The sequence below is a fragment of the Actinia tenebrosa genome, unplaced genomic scaffold (assembly GCF_029948245.1).
Source record: "Actinia tenebrosa isolate PJP-AT-01 unplaced genomic scaffold, QUT_ActTen_1.0 PGA_scaffold13__45_contigs__length_12533684, whole genome shotgun sequence".
NCBI classification, from domain to species: domain Eukaryota; kingdom Metazoa; phylum Cnidaria; class Anthozoa; order Actiniaria; family Actiniidae; genus Actinia; species Actinia tenebrosa.
In genome coordinates, this window is record NW_028292573.1 from 4,890,296 (window position 1) to 4,911,800 (window position 21,505).

The 21,505-nt window shown below is 38.7% G+C and overlaps 2 protein-coding genes across 2 annotated transcripts; one reads left to right on the forward strand and one right to left on the reverse strand.

Moving 5' to 3' along the window:
- Nucleotides 1-1,692: 1,692 nt before the first annotated feature.
- LOC116299771 (uncharacterized) lies at nt 1,693-13,045 on the reverse strand. The gene is made up of 19 exons (XM_031708489.1): nt 12,891-13,045; nt 11,414-11,693; nt 11,118-11,203; nt 10,524-10,612; nt 9,812-9,923; nt 8,542-8,648; nt 8,104-8,184; nt 7,494-7,539; nt 7,297-7,417; nt 7,025-7,110; nt 6,659-6,804; nt 6,087-6,158; nt 5,757-5,810; nt 5,269-5,332; nt 4,908-5,008; nt 4,295-4,423; nt 3,700-3,814; nt 2,885-3,308; nt 1,693-2,130 (listed from the first exon to the last, which is right to left on the reverse strand). Exons 2-19 carry the CDS (start codon nt 11,671-11,673, stop codon nt 1,926-1,928), a joined length of 2,298 nt encoding a protein of 765 aa, XP_031564349.1. The 5' UTR covers nt 11,674-11,693; nt 12,891-13,045; the 3' UTR covers nt 1,693-1,925.
- Nucleotides 13,046-13,142: 97 nt separating this feature from the next.
- LOC116299765 (large ribosomal subunit protein uL10) lies at nt 13,143-19,879 on the forward strand. The gene is made up of 9 exons (XM_031708485.2): nt 13,143-13,190; nt 14,465-14,575; nt 15,196-15,371; nt 15,885-16,119; nt 16,992-17,100; nt 17,939-18,015; nt 18,569-18,655; nt 19,045-19,098; nt 19,667-19,879. Exons 2-9 carry the CDS (start codon nt 14,522-14,524, stop codon nt 19,811-19,813), a joined length of 939 nt encoding a protein of 312 aa, XP_031564345.2. The 5' UTR covers nt 13,143-13,190; nt 14,465-14,521; the 3' UTR covers nt 19,814-19,879.
- Nucleotides 19,880-21,505: the final 1,626 nt, after the last annotated feature.

A 21,505-nucleotide genomic window follows, 5' to 3' on the forward strand; every position in this document is an offset into this window, starting at 1 on the left:
TTCTTCTTGTTTTTTAATTCTATCATTTATTTTTAAGACAGGCTAGAAACGCAGTAATCGTTTCGGTATTTGCGAATGAATTTAGATTAAATCTCCCGACTACAAACCTCACTTCCATTAGATTTCATCTTTAATTCTAGTTTTTTTCCTAAGAAAGATTTAACTACTGAGACCCTTATAAACCTAAATTTATTTTTCAGCACAAAACGTCTTCTAGTAAAAATATACTTAAGTATCATTTTATTTTGCTTGAAAATAAAAGTAAAATCAGTAGAGACAGCAGATAATACAAAAAGATAAAGAAAAGATTCAAGATATTTCTCTGATCTGATCTATAGTTCGTTATCTACGGTTGATAATCTTTTTCCTGCTTTTCCTAATTGACATATTTCTTAAAAGTAATTAGCTTCAAGTAGAATGATCATCCAAACTCATGCAACCTGATATTATCTTGCGGGAAATTTTCCAATATTTATGTATTTAAACTTTTCGGGGGGTAAATGCCAGTAAAGCCGGGAATTTCAGAACAAACTGAACACGAATAAATGAACGTACGCCTCAAGCCAAAACTTTTTATTTTAGCTTTAGATGGAAATCGGTCAACCCCAACACAGCAGACAGGAAGCGAAGTCTAACAAATATGCTTAGCACCAAAATACTGTCAAAAACCAGACAAATACCAATATTTAAAGACTTAGAGGAGAAATTCTTTTGAACGTGCCGGCTTTTTTTAATAAGAAAGCACTTTTACTGATTAAGGTAAAACTATGAACAGACAAATTCGACATTTCTAAAGCGCATGCCTGGCCTATTTCCGTTCAGAATTTCATTCCTAGCAATAATTGCCGTCGTCTATCACGCCTAATTTGTAAAATGGGCATTTCTTCAAAACTGATGAAAATCCCAATGTATCCAAATTTGTACTTTGTTTACCAACGTTTTTTCGTCTTCAGAGGATAAACTGAAACTGTTTTTCTATAATATTTATGGTTAACAGCAGGACACTATGATAAATGAAACGCTATCGTTCAACATCGGCTATGACGTACGGTTTAAATGAAGAGTTTGTGAGCATTTCTAGTTAGCAAACTAGCTAATGATTGTCAACAGCCCTTATGTCTTGCTAGCGCTCATCAGAGCTAGAGAGCACTAGTTCGAAAATATTGATATGATTGGACGTGAAATAAAGAGGTATCCGACTGATGCCTTCGTTTTGTTCGGACTACAAGTATCAATGAGACAGTGGGAGACAAATTAGGTTTACGGTACACCACAGGGAGCCCACTTAAGATAAAGGCAATAAAAGAATGAAGTCTTGTGTAATAGAATAGTGCAGTCTAGTTATGTCTTGACGTCGTGTCCATCCAATATTTTGAGATTTTATTATTATTGATTTATCGATTAAAAATAACCAGGACCATACTCCCAGACCCGAATGCTGAAGCGTTGTATGGCAGCGCGAAGCATTTACGGCTATGATTTCGACCCCAACACCGCTATCCCGGAAGGAATTACAGACTGATCAGGAAGCTCGGCAGAAGCAGGGAGAGGTCCCTGTACGTAGACCGTGTAGATGGTTAACCCCTTGCTATGACCAGCAATCACTGAGGACTAAGCTCCCATGTACCCTCCTTTCCATGTGGGATGCGCTTTGAAATAACTGAACGCCGCACATACGCAAATAAGCACTACTCAAAAAACACTGATCTATTCTTGTTTTCATTGTTAAATTTTCACATTTTCTGATATTCAGGCAGCAATCTAGGTTGTTTTTAACAGACAAATTTTGATTGGTTACTCGCTTGTTTCGTGACATCAACAAACCAAGATGGCGGCCTTCCATTTTCTTCTAAAGGCATTGATTACAAAAGGGGAAAAATTTTTTACTACTTTTACATATTTCAGGATTATTTTCGATCATTATTTTAAAGTAAGTCGCGGATATCTATTTCCCTGTGAGTTAACTCGGTCCAGTCTTTAACTAAATCCGCGGTAAAATTATCAGGAGTAAGGGACTGAGAAACGGCGTCTTGGGAATGCAAGGAATGAATTGCAGCTTTGAGGCCAAGTTTTATGCAGATCTCTGGTTGGTAACCTCTTATGATAGCCATGATTATAGCGGCAGCAAGACTGAAAAAAGTAAAAGGAAGCTAATTAAAATATTGGATTATCCCTAGTATTTGGTTCCGTCATTGAAATGCAAATATGAGGGTGGGCTCATTTGCGACCAGTTCAGTCTCGTACCCAGAGCTCCTCGGCTTATCTTCGGAAAAGGAACGAGAAAAAGGAGCTCTGGGTACGAGACTACGACCAGTTATAAGTTCATTAAGTAATGCGCAAGCAAGTCGCGGCTCAATTTTTGTCAGAAAACATTATTTATGCGTGCGCTTTATCATTATCAAGGATGAAGTCTCGGCGTATGCGCGCACGAAAATTTGCCGAGTCCGGGCAGAGATTCCTACATTCAAGCTCCCAGATCTCCTCGACAGTCGTTTCTTTCTACTTCGACTGGGAGGAAAGACTACTGTGGAGGTCTGGCTACGAGAATGAGGTTCTATTTTTAAAAGATCAAGTGCAAATACAACAAGAAAAATCCAGTAATACCAAAGAAACCAAAGAAAAGAGAAAGATGAAAACAGACCTCTAAATGATCCAAAAGTTTTAAAATTAGTCCGCTCATTAATTAATCGCCCTTAGTATTGAGAGAATTGCTCATAAACTTACAAGTTTATTTCTCAACACTTTTTAGTGACGTGCAAGAATGTCCAAAACATCTCAAACAACAAAATATGTGACAGCCATGTTGAATGAACCAAAATGGCGCCTATGACGTCACTCGCAAAGTTTATACACATGGCGGACATCAAACGAAGAACCAGCCTACCTGTCGCCTGCTCCTGTGACGTTGACGATGTCCTTTACTTCAGGAACAGGAAAGTGAACCACTGATACGAGCTCATGATACATGGTGAGCATTTCTGAAAACTGAGCCGTCGGAAACCGGTGGTCAGCGGCAGTATTCCGACAAACGAGGACGCCATTTTTTCCCAGGGTTATAACGAGACAATGAATATGAGTCATGAGAGGCTGGGAGAGCAATATACATTCTTCTATCGCATCCTCAAGGGATTTTTCCCGGTTTCGTAATTTTTCGGCTTTTCGATGTCGCGGTGCCTTGTGGTACTGAACAACAGTGTCGCTCATGCTACGAAGTTCGTGCACGTTGGGCGAGGCGTACGTGATGTTCTGCCACGCAGATGACTGGAATGGTAGAGCTGATTTCATCATACACGTGGGCTCAAACCAGACTACGAAAAAGATCAACTTATTAAAACATATTATACGACATCAGAGTTTACTATTACTACAGCTCCTTCCAATGACACTACAGAAAAACGTTTGCGCATGCTAATTAGCATACGGACTTAGAGCATGTGCAGGCGTTTTTCACTCGTGGTCGTGGTTCAAGCCTCGGCCGGACCAACACTCAGGGTCTTAAAATAACTGAGGAGAAGGTGCTACTTTTGTAATTACATCTGCAAATGGTTAGACCTTCGTTAATGGGTCCCGTCCCTGATTAACTAGAGACGTTAAAAGAGGACCACAAGTTTATCAGTTAAATTACTGTCAAGTGTTATCCTCTATAAACAAAGTTAATTAAGAGTTATTATTAATACTGTTTTAAGTCAGCTAGCTTACCTGGTACTTTATGTTGTGTGCAGAGCTGAATCACAAAATCTAAGCTCTCTTCTTTACTGTTAGCGTCGACAATCACTAGAGGGGCATTCTTTATGGACTCCTCGAAGCTTAAAATCTGGGGAAAAAATATTAGTGTTCTTGTTACACGGGACGAGTTTTTTCTGAAACCTTGAATGCGGACAACGCAAAATATTTAGTACCGATGGTTCTTACTCACGCGGCAGCCATGTTTATTTTCATGGAAATAAAAACGTTTGAGGAAAAGATTGGGTAGAAGGCGTGGGGGCTGTGTTATCGGGTAATCCACAACCGGCAGAACGAAGCCTGGGAGTGGATGAACAAACAATGAATGGTGAGATAAATCAAAGAACGCAGCTCACATGTAGAACAATACACATTGTTCACCATAATCCATGCTTTCTTTGTTTTTGTTATTTTGTCTAATCCCAAGCTTCGTTCTACCAGTGGACACCGACCCGTGTTATGAAACAAAATAGCCGCCATCTTGGAAATATGTACATAAAGAGCTCCACAATGCACGACGATGCCAACTCGCCCCAGTCTTTCTCCTTAACCTGAAATAGCTAATACCCACCAAATGTGGTGTTAACTTTTGATGTATATCCATATCACCAACTGCTACGTTAAAGTCGCCTTCGTTACTCAGTATAGTAGAGTAGGTTCCTGTTTGACATGTGCTGAAAGTTTGAATCCCACCTGTGGACTATATATGAGTATCGACATCAACATACTAGAATCGATATGTCAAAATTACTGAAATGAAGGCACCCAGTTCCGAACATTTCTACAAGTCTCTAGGGAATGGACCTCGTCGACGATGCGGTAGTTCATTCGTTTAAACAATAGAAAACAAGACAATGCATATAATATAAAACAATACACTACTATACATTACAAAATAACTGTTATAAATCTCGCATTCTGGTTGGTTGGGAGCGTGTGCTTTATGAGACACAGCACGCACGCGCCCTTTGCATTTTATAAAAGAAATAAAAAACTTGCTGTGCTGTGTGAAGTTATAAAGCACTTGGAATTGGTAGAACACTTGAAAAGTGTTGGTATATATTAGTTAACTTATTCCATGTAACATCCAACATTAAGGAAAAAGCGCAGCAAATCAAATTTGATATTAAGAAACTAACAAACAGAGCCTCTCGTAACGTGGATATGAAGAAGGCTGCACTTACTATATTTACTTCCCGACAATGGTCAAGCAACATAGCGCCCAAAGGGTCCTCGCCAACAGCAGAGATGAATAATGGCTTCATCTTTAATCGAGATAAGGCCTCTAGAAAAGTAAAAAAAGATCATGTTAAATCTAAAATGTCTGCAAGCTTGGGTAATGCTTTCCCATTCCAGACCACGTGTCACTCTCTTGATTATTATCTCTTTGTTTGCTGGTATTGCTTGATAAAACGTTTAACATGGATGTTGCGAAAGCACATAATTTTTTCTCAAAGGAATCATAAGTGGTCTGGAATGGGAAAACATTACATTATGCCCAAGCTGAAAAGGTCTTGATTTGCTGCAGTATTGTTTGACACTTACCAGCAATGTTCCGACCAACACCACCAAAACTCATTCGCACCTTGCCTGGATTGGATGCTTCAGGCTGTAGCAAATGACAACGATATACCATCATTATCATTATTAAATCCACCGCTATTCATCATCGCCATCATAATCGCTCACCATCATTGCCATTATCGTCATTACCCACCATCATCATAATCGTCATCAGCATCGTCATCATCACCATCATCATCATGAATCATCATCATCACCATCATCATCCCCACCAACATTATCATCATCGTCATCAGTATCATCATCATCATCATCAATTACCATCATCATGATCAACATAATTACCATTATCATCATCATTACCACCATCATCATCATTACCACCATCATCATCATTACCACCATCATTACCATCATCATCATCATAGATGGCTGCGCCTACCAATGCGCCGCCTCCCAACGTGGTTGTCATGGTTTCACTATCAAATGTGAGTAGAACAAATACTTACAATAATTGTTTTGGCTGTCGCTATAAAATCGACATTGGAGCCTCCTATAACAACCTGAAACAAACAAACAAAACTTGCATGAAACCCTGCTACCCTACTCCACATGATTTTTAACAGGGAATTGCAAGGGTACTTTTGGATTTCAAATTCCAGGAATTTTCAAGAAGCTTATGGAGTTGCACCTATCCTAAGCATATTTCGTTCTTGTTCCGCGCAATGCACAAAAATATTTGCAAAAAAGGTAGCACACAAACACAACTTCTAAACACGAGTTTATTTGCAAGTTTTATTTGAATTTCAAATTTCATGAATGAGTTTTAGTTTACTTACTGGTCGTCCACGTCGTTCACTACCATTAGTCTCGTCATTCGATACCCTTTTGCTAGGCTTAGTCACATCGTTCTGGTGATGAATTAGTCAGTAAGATATAAACATGTTAACATAAAGTGTTTTGCGAGGTTTTATGGTTTCCACGTAGTTAAACGAGTGCCATTGACGTTTCGGCTGCTTCGAACTAAGTGGAAAAGTAATTTCGTGCAAATGAAACCTGTGCTGTAAGTGAATTAAATCGTCACGAATTCAGTTTCCCAAGGCTTTTGAAATGGGGAAAACGGGATGCTCAAATTAATGGGCGGTATATTATGGTGGGAATCTGTTAACAATGTAACATTCTGTTCGGGAGCGATGGAGGCCTTCGAACGTAAAGAAACGTCAACGCAATCCATCACCAGCTATGTATGGTCAGAACCAAGAATATTAGCTGCACGACTGCTACAGCGCCTTAATATGCAGCCCGTAAAATCCTTCATAGGTCATAAAAGTGTAAAGCACATTAAGACGATGTATAAATGCGCTATATAAGAACCTCGTCTTCCATCAAGAATTGCTTGCGCAAGGCTTACTTTGAAATGCAGTTGCCCGTCTGTAGGCAAACTAACAGATCCCTGTGTCGTTGCTGGCGACATACTTTTTCTTCCTTGCCTGAGTTTAGAGAGTTCGACGGCAATTTGACTCCCAACTCTTGCATTATTTTTTACGAGAGAAAAGTCTGGAGCATAAGTTAAAGAAAAATGAATGGTTTTTAAGTAACTAAAGACATGGCTGCCATGCTGGTCGATATAAAAAGGATTTTTAAAAAATGGAGTCGTTAGCTCAATGCGGAATTGCTTTCAAAAATAAATTAAGGAATGTGTAAAGTAGGACCCTTCTATGAGCGATCACACGTATAAACTAGACTTAGGTTTAAGTTTAGTTTATTATAAGGATACTGGCTTGGACAGACTTTCCTTCGGTCAGTTCATTGAGTCTCTTGAGAACGAAAGGGGTAATGTCTTTGCCGATGATACCTGTTGAGCTATAATAATATAATTTGTTAATAAAAACGGTTGCTGTGATGGTGGTACGATGATGATAATAATTAATTAAGTGGTGTTGGTGCTGCTGCTGCTGTTTAGGTAAGGTGATTATGATGATAATAATTTTCCCTATTCGATTTTTAACCTCGACTATTTCTTAAATTGTTGGCTGATTGGCAACTAACCTTGCTTCATTCAGTGCTTGTTGAATTGCTTGCTCAATAAGTGACCCTTCACCGGCTTCTTCCTCAGGTATGGGTACTGCAATGACCATGCCTTTCTGAAGACCAAATGACTTGCTACAATCTAATAGATATAGACCCAACAACATGACTTTTAGAATGAAATAAATTACCAACACTGGTTTTCCTGATTTTCATACCTATCAATTTTGCTGCTTCTATTGGAGTTTGTACAAAACAGGAAGACTAGAATAAGTAAATATGCAGAGTTAATACATTGAAAAAGTCTTGTAGCTAAGAACGAATGAAGATATATATATGTTATTTACCGGCCAGGAGGTCCGGATAGGGAAAAAATGTGCCCGAGGTCTTGAATATACGGAGCGAGGCCGTTAGGCCGACTATAGGACGGTAAATAACTTTTTTTCCCGTATTTTTTTTACTTGTTTTTGTAATCGTTTTGTGTACCGGACCACGCGCGCGCGGGCAGATACTGACAAAATACCGCCCGCTCAAACAGCCAATCAGAACGCACGATTTTTTAGGATACCGGACAGGAAAAAATTAAAAAAACTATTACATCATTTGATATGTATTCACTAGCAATAAATCTCTTTACTTAAGTCGTAATGTTTTTCCATTTCAGACAAGTATCATCTTCTTGAGATTAAGATTCTTTGTTTCAATTGTTTCCAAATTCACGTGGCTTCTCTTGTCAACCATTAAACAAAGAAATGATACTCTAGGGAATGACACGTGGTCTGTAATAGAAAAACATTATGCTTAAGACTTATTTTGTTGTCTTTATACCTCAAATCCACTTTTAGATGTGAAGAAAGAAGGAAAATCTTTTGTGTTGCCATATGTCGCCACGGTAACACCTTGGGTTTCCTATACATCATGACAAAAAGTTATGAGTTTGAAAAATATCTCTTAAGGTAACTCATCAGATTTGGAAAATACAGGTAGCATAGCTGCGATAGTGCTCGTCTCTCACCTATGTAACCCATGTTCGATTCCTGGACGCGGTGTCGTATGTGTGTATCATATTGTATTGTATTGCATGTTCTTCCCTTCCCAAAAATCAAATTTTAAATTCCAATTCAATCATGGGATGAGAGCCACTGGCAATTGAGTGCCACCCTCATAAAACAAGGATGATTTTTAATCTGTGATCACTGATTGGTTCCAATGATCCAGATATATTCTTGCATTGCTATAGTGGTGTAATCATAGCCATATATATACCAGGTATTCCAGGGTCAGTTGGATGTCCAGAATAGATTTGGCACCAGCACATACAACAGCCACAGGTGTTCGTCCTAACTCTGTCAGGTCAGCACTGACATCAAATGCTGCAATATTAACACAAAAAGGTAACTAGATCTATTCACTGTTAATTCACAAATATGTATCCAGAATGCATGAAGTTATGTTCCCTAGAGGGAGTTGAATATATCAGGGGTAATAGTAAACAAAACATCACCAAAATTAGTGTCAGAGGGCATCGGCCATTATCATTCTACCACACCTTAGTGACAACCTACCAACACCCTACTGACCACCTACCAGCACCTTAGTGACAACCTACCAACACCCTACTGATCACCTACCAACACCCTACTGACAACCTACCAACACCCTACTGACCACCTACCAACGCCCTACTGACAACCCATCAACACCCTACTGACCACCTACCAACGCCCTACTGACAACCTACCAACACCCTACTGACCACCTTCAAACCCCCTACTGACCACCTACTAACACCCTACTGACCACCCACCAACACCCTACTGACCACCTACCAACACTAGTGATAACCTACCAATTAACACCCTACTGACAACCCACCAACACCCTACTGACCACCTACCAACACCCTACTGACCACCTACCAACACCCTACTGACCACCTACCAATTAACACCCTACTGACAACCCACCAACACCCTACTGACAATCTACCAACACCCTACTGACCACCTGCCAACGCCCTACTGACCACCTACCAACACCCTACTGACCACCTACCAACACTAGTGATAACCTACCAATTAACACCCTACTGACAACCCACCAACACCCTACTGACAATCTACCAACACCCTACTGACCACCTACCAACACCCTACTGACCACCCACCAACACCCTACTGACCACCTACCAACACTAGTGATAACCTACCAATTAACACCCTACTGACAACCCACCAACACCCTACTGACCACCTACCAACACCCTACTGACCACCTACCAACACCCTACTGACCACCTACCAATTAACACCCTACTGACAACCTACCAACACCCTACTGACCACCTACAAACACCCTACTGACAACCTACCAACACCCTACTGACCACCTACAACACCCTACTGACACCCCTCCAACATCCTACTAACCACCTGAAAAAAACCCACCAGCACCTACCAATTTTGGGGTTGTAGGGTTTACCGACAAGAATTGAATGATCTACGCAAATAAATAAATTGACTACAAATAAACTCACTTGTCTGTGCTCCTCTGTGAACTCCCCCAATGCCTCCAGTAACAAAAACGTCAATGCCAGCCTTCTCGGCTGCAATCATGGTGCCTGCTACTGTTGTTCCTCCCATCATACCCTATATTGTTTACATGGAAAATGGAAAATTCACCATTCTGAAGTTCAAAGGAAGACTATTACTAACCTTGTGGTGAACAGACAGAATAATAGGGCTACATTGACCTCTCTACCTTGACCCCTCTACCTGTAATGTTTTCCCCTTTCAAACCACATGACATTCCCTAGAGTAACATTTCTTTGTCTAATGGTTGTGCATGAGAAGACACATGAACATAGATACAACTCAAACAAAGAATCTTATTCTCAAGGGAATGACATTTGGTCTGAAATGGGAAACATTACACCCAATATTAGGTAAAAAGGTATATTTTCTGGGATGAGGTCAAAAAGCCTTTACCATCCCACATCCCCAAATTCGACCTCACAGTCTTCCGCACCATCCAAGAGAACATTTTTATATAAAGGGCTGTACATACAAACCTCCGATGAATTTCAAAAAGGTGGAATATGATGTTACACAGAACTTTGCCAAAATACTGTATGTTGGAAAAGGTAATTATTGAAGAAGAATTATAGCTAGGGAAAATATAGACTCTAGGTGCTACCTAAAATTGCTGATTAATGAGATTCTCAATGAGATTTGGTTAATAGACCACACCTTGCTAAGTACGTAAGGAAAGTCTCTTCTTGATGTCTTTACAGATTCCTTGTTTTTGGCTAATTTCTCAAGATTTTCCATTGAAATACCTAAAATATGTGAACAAGTAAAGTTAACATGTGTACAAAGGACTAGAGAAAATTTCATATGAAAATTTAGCCTGTAGTTTGTTTTTTGGTGGCCCATGGCAAATGCATGAATTACATGGGGGAGCCTATGTATAAAGCAACTGATGTAGAATGTATCATCAAAATACAATGAATATCGCACCAATAATAATACAATTAATAGATAGAACGACAATATATAATACAATAGATTTTCTGAATAGAATACATAAACTGAGTGCTACGTATGTAGATTCTCCCATTTTGCCACAAGTGCATGGTACTCGATGTTTGACTGTTAAGCAAAATGTGAGGGTCATAGAGAAGTACTTTTAAAAGCCTCATACATATATGAGGCAGATGTGAGGGTGATCATTGATGGTCATTTTTGTCTGTTTTCTTTGCACTGACACAGTCTACATGCATATGCTTAGTTTTTTGTTTGCTGGTTGATTCAAAGGTTTGATATCACTTTGTTACAACTTACCAACATGAACACAACCATCAAAGACTGCAACTGTTGCTGGTATGGCACCATTTTCCCTCACTATCTTGCACACTTCTTTAGCGATACTAAAACAACAAAAAACTAATCATTAAATATTCAGGGAATGATTAATTATATATAATATATAGGGCTGAGCCCCTACATGGGCTGATCAAAGTCATGGCTTCCATTGATAGCACTTGAATTTCAACTGAAGGAACTATACCAATGTCAAATATAGAAATACTTTATGGCACAGCTAGGCAAGGCTACCCTAACCCTTTCTATTTACAAACCTTAGGTTCTGTGGATATGCAAAACCATGTGTAATGATTGTAGATTCCAGAGCTACAACTGGCTTCTTCAATGCAACTGCATCTGCAACTTCAGGATAAATATTTAACAATGGATTTGATGTTTTATCTAGTAGAGTCTTGACAATCGGTTTTGGTCCTAGGCCTGTCCCTAGTGGGCTGTACTCAGTTATTGTACTTAATCTTCTGAATGAGGCAAGTCTTGAATGCTTGAGAACAGACCACACTCCCTTGATCATCATTCTACAGGATCAGTAACAACCTATCAATTAAAAACACACGTGTGATATACACCTATTTCAAAAAAAGGTTGTCCATTGGATATCTGAAATCAGAAATCTGAGACTGATTATAATTGTGGGGAACTGAGTGTTTTCTTGTTCAAAATTCAATATACACTTAGCCAGATTGTTTGCCAGCACAGAGGTTAATATCAAGATATTAACTTTTTGCGAACTACTTATTAAAACCACAAACAAATTACAACCCACAATTCCTTTCGGCCTCAGATTTCAGATCTCCGACCGACAACGTTTTTTGAAATAGGTGTATACATTTAATTTGTTTATATGTACCTATCAAAGCCAAGTCCCAAGTATTATCCATTTCAAGGTTAAGGGAAAAACTGGCTGGGTCGAGTTGGCATTGTAGTGTGTTGTGGGACAGCTTTAGGGAACATATTTCCAAGATGGCATCTATTTCGTCCCCTAAAACAGTCCCACAATGAAATGCAATGCTAACTCAAAGCAGGTTTTTCTTCAACCTCAGGGAAAAAATGAAAAAGATCTTAACAAAAATTGAAGAAAAAATTAAAAATTGTTACTTGATAATAAGCCTTTTCATAGTTTAAGAATTGATTCCACCGCGCATGCAATTTTATCCCAAATTTCTCACCTTCTTTTGTCTAAACCTTCTTTTGTTCTTAATTAAACAAAAGAAGGTGAGATATTCGGGATAAAATCGCATGCGCAGTGGAATCGATTCTTAAACTATGAAAAGGCTTATTGCATGTTTCCCCCAAAAATCAGAAAGCGAAATCCCATATCCCGCCCTAACTTACCCTAACATCAAACATAAGAGATTGCATAAGAGTGAAAAATAGTACAAATGATTATACTTCTTTTCTGTGACCCCTTACCTGAAATACATTATATTTTCTGTCCCTCCCCCGGTGGGAAAGGAAAAAAGCCACAGATGTATAAAGTTACCCCAAAATATAAGGTTAAACGCAGTGTAGCATACATTTACCCTAAAACTATTATTACACACAACATTTTAGGCTTGATAAGTTAATTCGTAATTTAAATTAAGGTGCAAAATTTACATTATAAGCTGTATAAGTGACAAAAAAGAAAATTATCTTAACAAATGAGCTTTAGTTATTATACTAACAATGTTCCACGTGAAAATGCTCAAACCATTCGGTTTTGCGCAGGGAAAAGATTAAAATCATACTTACAAATACAGTTGTTTTCAACAAAAGACTTTTATAAATAAAAGAACACGAAGATCAATCCTGTAGGAAGTTATGAAATACATTTCTCAAAACTAGCTAATAAACTATAAATAGGGTTTCGAACCTAACAGGAATCAGTCTCCATCCATGTTCCAATAGTGACCTCGAACGAGCTCGAAGGTTAAGCGGAGGCTTCACGATTCTTTATCGATTGGTCCGAGGAGTTGACGGAAATGGAGAAATTATGGTATGTATGGGAGTTCGGCCACGTGAGGTTTCTCTTTCTTTCAAGTTTTCGCCTTGGTGAGTGGAGTAAAATTTTAGTGCCAGGTTTTATGCCTTTTTTCGTGCGGTTTAACCAATTTCTTTGCAATAAAATAACGTAAAATGATATCCAATTCTTCCTTGGTGTTTATTTTTGAAGAAAAAGTCTAAAAATCCGTTAAATTCTAGAGTTATATTGCGAAAACTGAAAACCGATCAAATTTCCAGGCAAAACACCCCGGTTAAAACACGTTGTGTGTAGAAAATACGAGCAAACTTATAATAATAATTTAACAATAAAAGAACTTTAAAAGTACGTTACTATAACAGTTTCTTAGACCCAATAACAACAATGGTTCGAAATTCCATTCATAATATCAAAGTTAAGCTTAAAATTCTAGTCGAATCGAGCTAGAATGTTTGGATTAAAGCTGATTCTGATGATGTTGAGAAATAGAGAAAGTTAGTAACTCATTTCCTAATTTCTGAAATTTGGTATCCATATAATATACTATAGTTAAGAAATGGAACAACTTTTTCGTACTGTATTCGGTATTTATTCGGCCATTATTCCAGTAGAGCTATCCTGGATGCTTGTCGATCCTTAAGATTCCTCAGGGTCTGGAAGGATATTCACGGGAGTCGGGAAAGGGATAAAATATAGCACAGGAGCCGGAAAAGTAGAAAAAGTCTTACGTCATTTGGGATATTAGCATTGGCCGTGACTCCGGAATTGCCAAACTCAATGTCCGACAAGCTGGATTTTGCTTTTGAATATGTTGAATGTGGTCGACACTTACAAAATGTCACAGGATGCTTGATTTTGGGGAAGTATAGCTCATGATTTCCAGACCCTGAACCTCAATCTTAAATATATACGTATTTCAATAAAGTTAGTCACCAAAAGCCTAGAAAGCTGTGATCGCTGAGAATCATGGGAAACATTTTATATCCAAGAAGTAAGGCTTTTGGCGCGACCTGCAGCAGTTGGGGATGCTCAGAGGAGGTGGACTTGTAAATGGTAGGAGATATCCAGTCCATCAACAGTTTTTTTGAGCGCTTGGAACGTGTAAGATGTATCTATCCATAATCCTTGCCGGTCTCAGCTTTGTAGCTTTTCAGGTGACTAACTTTATTGAAAAAAGTGTATCTTATAGCATAGAATTAAAGAAGAAACAGAAATAGTAACCATAGGCAAGTGCTTCTCACATTCTTCCCTTAGTATTCATTTGTCGAAGCAAGAAATCAAAGGGAATAAACCATAAGCTTTCAGTATTATTTCAATTAACGTGTAGTTTTCTTTCCCATTTCAGATATAAATACATAACTTGTCTTTAAACGCACAACTGCGCAATCCTTTACCAGGCAAAATGGTCAGGGAAGACAAGGCAACTTGGAAGTCAAACTATTTCCTTAAACTTATCGTAAGTTGATTGTTAAAAATATTCATAGAAAAAAAGGATTTGGGATTGAAATTTCCAAATAGTGGTTCTCCATCTATTGAACATAGAAGTTTACTTTTACAAAGGGAGGGAAACCAGAGTCAGATAATCTAAAATAGTGTCGTAAAAATGACGGTACTGTAAAACTGAGGTGTCATGAAGCCTGCAAAAATTGACCAGCGAAAAATAAAAACCTAACCACCATCGTAATAAAAATATAAAACTCATTAGTTATTGTGTTGCTTTTATCAACCTCTTATTAGCAATGTCATTTTATTTTCATTTGGTGGCCTGAAAATCCATAATTTCATGAGAAAAGGTGACAACTTAGGGGGCTTACCATTAAGTCGAGCTGAACAGTCCAAGCGGTCATTTCTCATTAGTTGTAAGACCCTGGCTAATCAGTTCTAAAGAACTGATGCATACCATTTGACAACTGGCCACCCAGACTGGTAGGTTAGACCTGATGGAAAGTGTACTTAGTTTTGCAAATTTTCTCGATTCTGATTGGCTACAACATTTTCTCAGATCAAACCCTCAAACCAAGAGAACCAACTATTGAAATTAGAGCTGCATTAATGGGTATTGTTTGTTTCTATTAGCAACTTTTGGATGAGTACCCTAAGCTCTTTTTGGTCGGTGTTGACAATGTTGGTTCCAAGCAAATGCAGCAGATCAGACAGAATCTGCGTGGCAAAGCTGAGGTCCTCATGGGAAAGAATACCATGATTCGCAAGGCCATTAGAGGACACTTGGACAACAACCCTGCTTTGGAAAAGTGAGCAGTTACAAAAGAAAAGCTATTTAAATTTTTAGCCATGTAGCCATTGCTTTTTTTCTTATTTCAATACCCTGAAACAACCTCTGAGCTGATTAAAGTCAGGACACTGCTTACTCATAGATCAACCCCTGAAAGAACCTCTGGGCTGATCTATGTCAGGGCATGACTAACTTGTAGATCAAACCCTGAAACAAGCTCTGGGCTGATCTAAGTCGGGGCATGGCTAACTCACAGATTGAACCCTGAAACAACCTCTGGGCTGATATAAGTCAGGGCATGGCTAACTCACAGATTCAATTTGAATTCTTGAGGAAATTCGACTTTTGGCAAGAAATGAAAACCGGAGAACCTAGAGAAAAATCCTTTAATCAAGGGAGAGACCTAACAAAACTCTACTAGCATATGATACTGAGTCCAGCAATTGAACCCAAGGCCCCAGAAGTGAGATACAAGAAAGTGTACTATCACTTTGGTTCTCTATAACTTACATAATATCATTTTTATTTATAGATTACTTCCTCACATCAGGGGAAATGTTGGTTTTGTGTTTACCAGAGAAGATCTTGTGGAGATCCGTGACATCATCCTTAACAACAAAGTAGCTGCCCCTGCTAGGGCAGGAGCTATTGCACCTATTGATGTCTACATCCCTAGTGGTAACACTGGACTTGGTCCTGAGAAGACCTCTTTCTTTCAGGCCTTAGCTATCCCCACTAAAATCTCTAGGGGTACCATTGAAATCTTGGTAAGCAGTGAAAAACATATTCAGTTCTTCCATATTTATGTATGTCTGGGCAAACATGATACATTGTGGTCTAGCTTGGTTACAAACAACACCATCTAAGGGATGGACCATAAGATATTTGAGGTGGGGGTTGGGCAATTCATTTTGTGCAGGAATTTTGTTTTTACGCCTCATAGCTGTGCAGGAATTTTTTTTGTTGGACATAATTTGGAATTTTTTTCTCAAATTTTGTTTGGTTTTTGCCAAACCCCCCTCCTAAAAAATCTAATGGTTCATCCCTAACGCAAAGATGTTTGGGAATAGGCCATTTCATGGATCCCATTACTCAACCTCAGCCTCGTCAGTGTGTAATTATTCTTTAGAATTTGACTACAGTCCGCAGTAATGAAAGGAATTGAAACAATTGAAACACTTAAAGATTTCACAGGTTGTAGGCAATTTCTAAAGAATATATTACACGCTGATGAGGCTGAGGTTGAACCCTATCTGGTTTGATTCTTAGACTCGGCATCACATTTAGTATAAATTCCAATTTGATCTGTGAGTTATGATATAGCTCAGAGGTTGTTACAGGGTATCAAACAAAATTTGAAGTTTGTACTGAAGTTAATTTTATTTAGATACACCTTGTTCACTATCTTGTAAAATACCTATGTTTTCCTGCTCAGTTATTGAATATCATAGTGGAACCTCACTTGTCCTATAACATCTATACAGAGTAGTCTGTGTTCTGTTGATGTCTCAGATTTCTAGACATTTCTATAGGGGGATGAAACCTCAGTTGTCCTATAACATCCATGTAGCGTAGTCTGTGTGTCCTATTGATGTCTCAGATTTCTTGTTTGATGTCTCAGATTTCTTTCTTTCTATAGGCAGATGTGCATTTGATCAAAAAGGATGACAAGGTTGGAGCTTCAGAGTCTGCTCTGCTAACTATGTTGAAGATCTCTCCCTTCAGCTACGGTTTGGTTCTTCGTCAAGGTAAACCTAATATCTTTGTCTTAGTTTTCCAAGACAACTAAGCTCAGACAACTTGTTATTGTTATATACTTTTTGTGGTAGAGTGTACGACTGTTCTGCTGATAAGATGTAGAATAAAAGGGCTTTTTAGCTTGGGCATAGAGTTTTTCCATGTCGGATTACTAGTCATTCCCTTGAGTATGATTCCTTTGTTTAAAGGTTGTGCATGAATATGGAAAGGACTCAAACAAAGAATTTAATTTTCAAGGGAGTGATTGGTCTGAAATAGGAAGACAAAAAAGGTCTATTGCCTTTGATTTGGGAAGGATTTCATTAGAATTACAATATATAAAAGGGACATGCTATTGAATTTTTACACACAATATAGTGGTGTACTACTTCGACAATACGGCGGCCATCTTGCCAGGAGGCAAAACAAAACAAAGATGACGAAAGATATATAGAGTTTCATGTGTTTGCTTTTCTTTTATAGTTTGAGGTGCCATCTTAATTTTTCTTTTTTTGTATTCTCTTGAGAGCTGTTGATGCTATTTTTCATAAACATGCAAACTATGTATCTGTGAGCCGCACGCCAAAATTTAGTTTTTGGCTTCAGCCATCAAAACCAATCAGTCAGTACCTTTCATATTTTTGACTTGCGGTAGTGAAAAACCAAATTTCAGCGTGCAGCTCGAAGACACAGATTTCGCATGTTTATGGAAATAGCAGTAATATCAAACGACGTCATTACTGTAACAAAGCTTTATTTGCCCCCTGTACACCCAATAAACTTGCAATCCAAGATGGTCACTGTATCGCCGAAGTGGTTCATTGACCAAGTTGTTTCTATCACTTACAGTCTTTGAAGATGGCTCCTGCTTTGACCCAAGTGTGTTGGACATCACTCCTGAGGACCTCCTTGGAAGATTCAGGGAGGTAAGCTGGATGTACTGCAGACCATGTATTTAAACATTTCCAGACCAGGGCTTAAGATAATGGCCTGTTAGTCTCCAGTCATGATAACTGGCCAAATTGATTTAAGCTCGGTCATATCTTGTTTCTGGCTCAATGTTATTGGTCAAAATGGCCGGCAAGGCAAATATTTGACCAGACAAGTTCCAATTCTAGGCAGACATGATCTGATGTCTGGCAGTTATCTTAAGCCCTGCAGAACAAGGATTTCCATCAAACAACACAAAACTTGGGCATAGATACCTCACCTAGTCCATGAGAAGAGTTTTAGTACTGTAAACCAAGAGATATTCAAATTTTGGTTTTGATTTTAAGAAGACATGTACCTGTTTGTCATTCATCTTTTCATTTATTTTTTGGATTTTTTTTTTTTTTTTTTTTTTTTTTTTTTGGCTTTTGACATGAATGCTTGATTTCATTGCGATAGTGTTCTCTCCTTATATTTTTACCAAGTACCCTCCTATTGCTTGTTACAAAACTAATAGTAGCATTATTTTTTTGTACCTTCCATTTCCAGGGAATTGCCAACGTTGCCTCAGTATGCCTGGAGATTGGCTATCCCACAGTTGTGTCTGTGCCACATTCCATCATCAATGGATTCAAGGTAACAGATTCTGTTTAAATCACAATCAACATTGGTGTGGTGCTAGAAATGTGCAGATTTTCACAAGCACAGATTTTACTAGAATAGACCTTTTCTGAGTTCCAGAAACATGATGCATTGTGGTCTAGCTTGGGTACAAATGGTACCATATGAGGCATGAACAAAATATGTTATTACCGAGGCTAGACCACAGTGCACTATCTTTGCTATGGTCTATGTTTTTGTCTGAGTTTTTATTATTAATGGTATAAATGAAGCATATTGTAGTATTAATGCAAGAATTTTTTTTTGTGGGCGTGATATTTTTACACCCGTGTCAAGCCAATATGATTCCTTTGGTTACATTTTCCATTTTTCTAACAAATTTGTGACATTTCTTCTTATTACAGAATGTTGCAGCTGTGGCTGTTGAGACAGACATCACTTTCCCTCAAGTTGAAAAGGTGAGAATACAAACAAAAACTAAACATCGAGTTGCTAGTCATTTTTTGTTGTTGCTGATGTTAGTATTTTGTTGGCATTGACTCCTTTCATGTGATGTCAAAGCAGCTGAATTTGGAGGACAAAACTGGTCCAACACTCACTTGAACTACACACCAATTTGCTTAAACACTAACGCTAAGTAAATAAGTGATTGCATCACCCAACCCTGTGAATTTATACGTCCCGTGATGAACCTATTGTTTAGCCCTCCAAATTGAGCTGCATTCTGAAGTGCTGCAAGGGGTCTATAAATTTATTGGATAAGAGTATTGACTTATCCAATGGATAGTTCTATCCACACTTCATGTAACCAACCTGACACCCTTTGTCAACTATGAATATCTCAGAATCCCAGGTATCTTTTAATCTGGTTTCTTTCAATCTAAACATTTTACCGTTTAATAAGTCACGCTGACTAATTTGAACAATTTTAATGGGCTCATCATCCTTTATCCTTGAAGTTGTAGGAAATGTGTAAAGATTTTGCCACAAGTACAATGCTTATCAATGTATGTTATTGTCATTTAGCTCAAGGCCTACCTAGAGGATCCATCTGCTTTTGCTGTAGCTGCACCTGCTGTAGAAGCTGCTGCTGCCCCAGCTGCTGAAGAAAAGAAGAAGGAAGAGTCTGAAGAAGAGAGTGATGAAGATATGGGCTTCGGTCTGTTCGACTAAGCTCTTCTCACTAGACTTTCTTAGTTGTTACAGCTATACTGAACATTAAAGAGCTTCATTCTCCAAGCAAGGCCTTGTGTATTTTATACTCATTAATAGAATGTAGACTCTTCCACAGTCTCTCGCTTGTCCTTTCCGTCTCCACGCTTAGAGACTGTAACGGTACAATGACCGAAAGGACTTATGGGTCCCGAAAACTTGAACCCGGCGTGCTTTGGGAACCAAAATACTCGTCCACAGTTTCTCTCGTTTCAATATTTTCAAGATGGCGGCAAAAACGAGAGAGACTGGAAAGCTTTCGTCCCTCCCTCCCCAGCGCCCTCCCCAAGGGACTTTTGACTCTTAACCCATCTTCCTCGACCAATCGACACGGGCAAACAGACGTACAGTGACCAAGGAAAATAAAGGGACCATAGCCATTTCTTTCCATGTGGGATGCGCTCTGTATAACTCCTAATGTTCTTATCCTATGAAACATGCGCTCTGACGTGATGAGCTCGAAAAACGACACGTTTAAGTGTTGATGAACTTACAATCTGATGAAAGGTACTTTTTGGACATTTATTTACTTACAATATTACAATGTTGTAAACTTAATTATCATAATCATCTAAAATATAATATATATTAATTGGAAAAATGGAGTAAACACGTGCACAAAAGAGTAAAATATATATGCATAATATTCTTTATCGAGAGACCATGGACTCGATCTTATTCTTACGTACATATGAATAATACTTAGAGTATGAAACGTTCTATTTTCGGTGGGCGTAACTTCAACTGACACAGATCAAGAAGAGTAAAATATATAAAAAGAGTAAAATATAGATGCATAATATATTCTTTATCGAGAGACAATGGACTCGATCTTATTCTTACGTACATATGAATAATACTTAGAGTATGAAACGTTCTATTTTCGGTGGGCGTAACTTCAACCGATGCAGATCAAGAAGATGGATCAACGGAGATGTGTTGGAAGTTAAACATCATTTCCGCTAGACCTACTGCACCAGGCCCGTTACCCTTCCTCCCTGTCGCTCCAACCAAACGAAAATCACTGTCAACATCGACTTCTTGTTTATACTTCATGCGCCATCCTCTGTTACCGTAAGCGTCACTAGAGCTGCCATCACTGAACTTAAACTGCACTCTTGCCATCACCCCATTTGAAAATCCCATCTTCATCCCTGTTACGTGGGTATCTGAGAGAGTGATTACATGTTCGCTCTTGCTACTTACTTTGGGCGCACCAAAGGCGTGGCCGGCACCCTTGCCCTCGTAGTGAAACTGAATTCGTTCTACAAAGTTTCCAGCCCAGATGTGAATCTCTGTAATGACTCCATTATTGTCCTTTAGTTCTTGACCGATTATTGTCGCCATGTTTTTCTTTTCATGATCCCCCTTCGTGAGTGCCACGGAGTACGGACCGTAGCTCACTTCTGACACGGTAGTGTCAGCTTTAGCTGCGTCGTTCTCATGACCGGGAAGGAAATTCCCGAGGCTGAACGTTCGAATAAAAGCGTCCATCATCATACTGGCATTCGCTTCATTATACATCCTCAATTTTGCGCGCTTCTGGACGTCTTTGAAAGTTTTTTTGTTCTTATTCCACGATTCACTGTACTTGACAGACTCGCCGTCGAAGGAATCTTTCGTTTTGCCATACGCCGTCCAGTAGAAAAATGG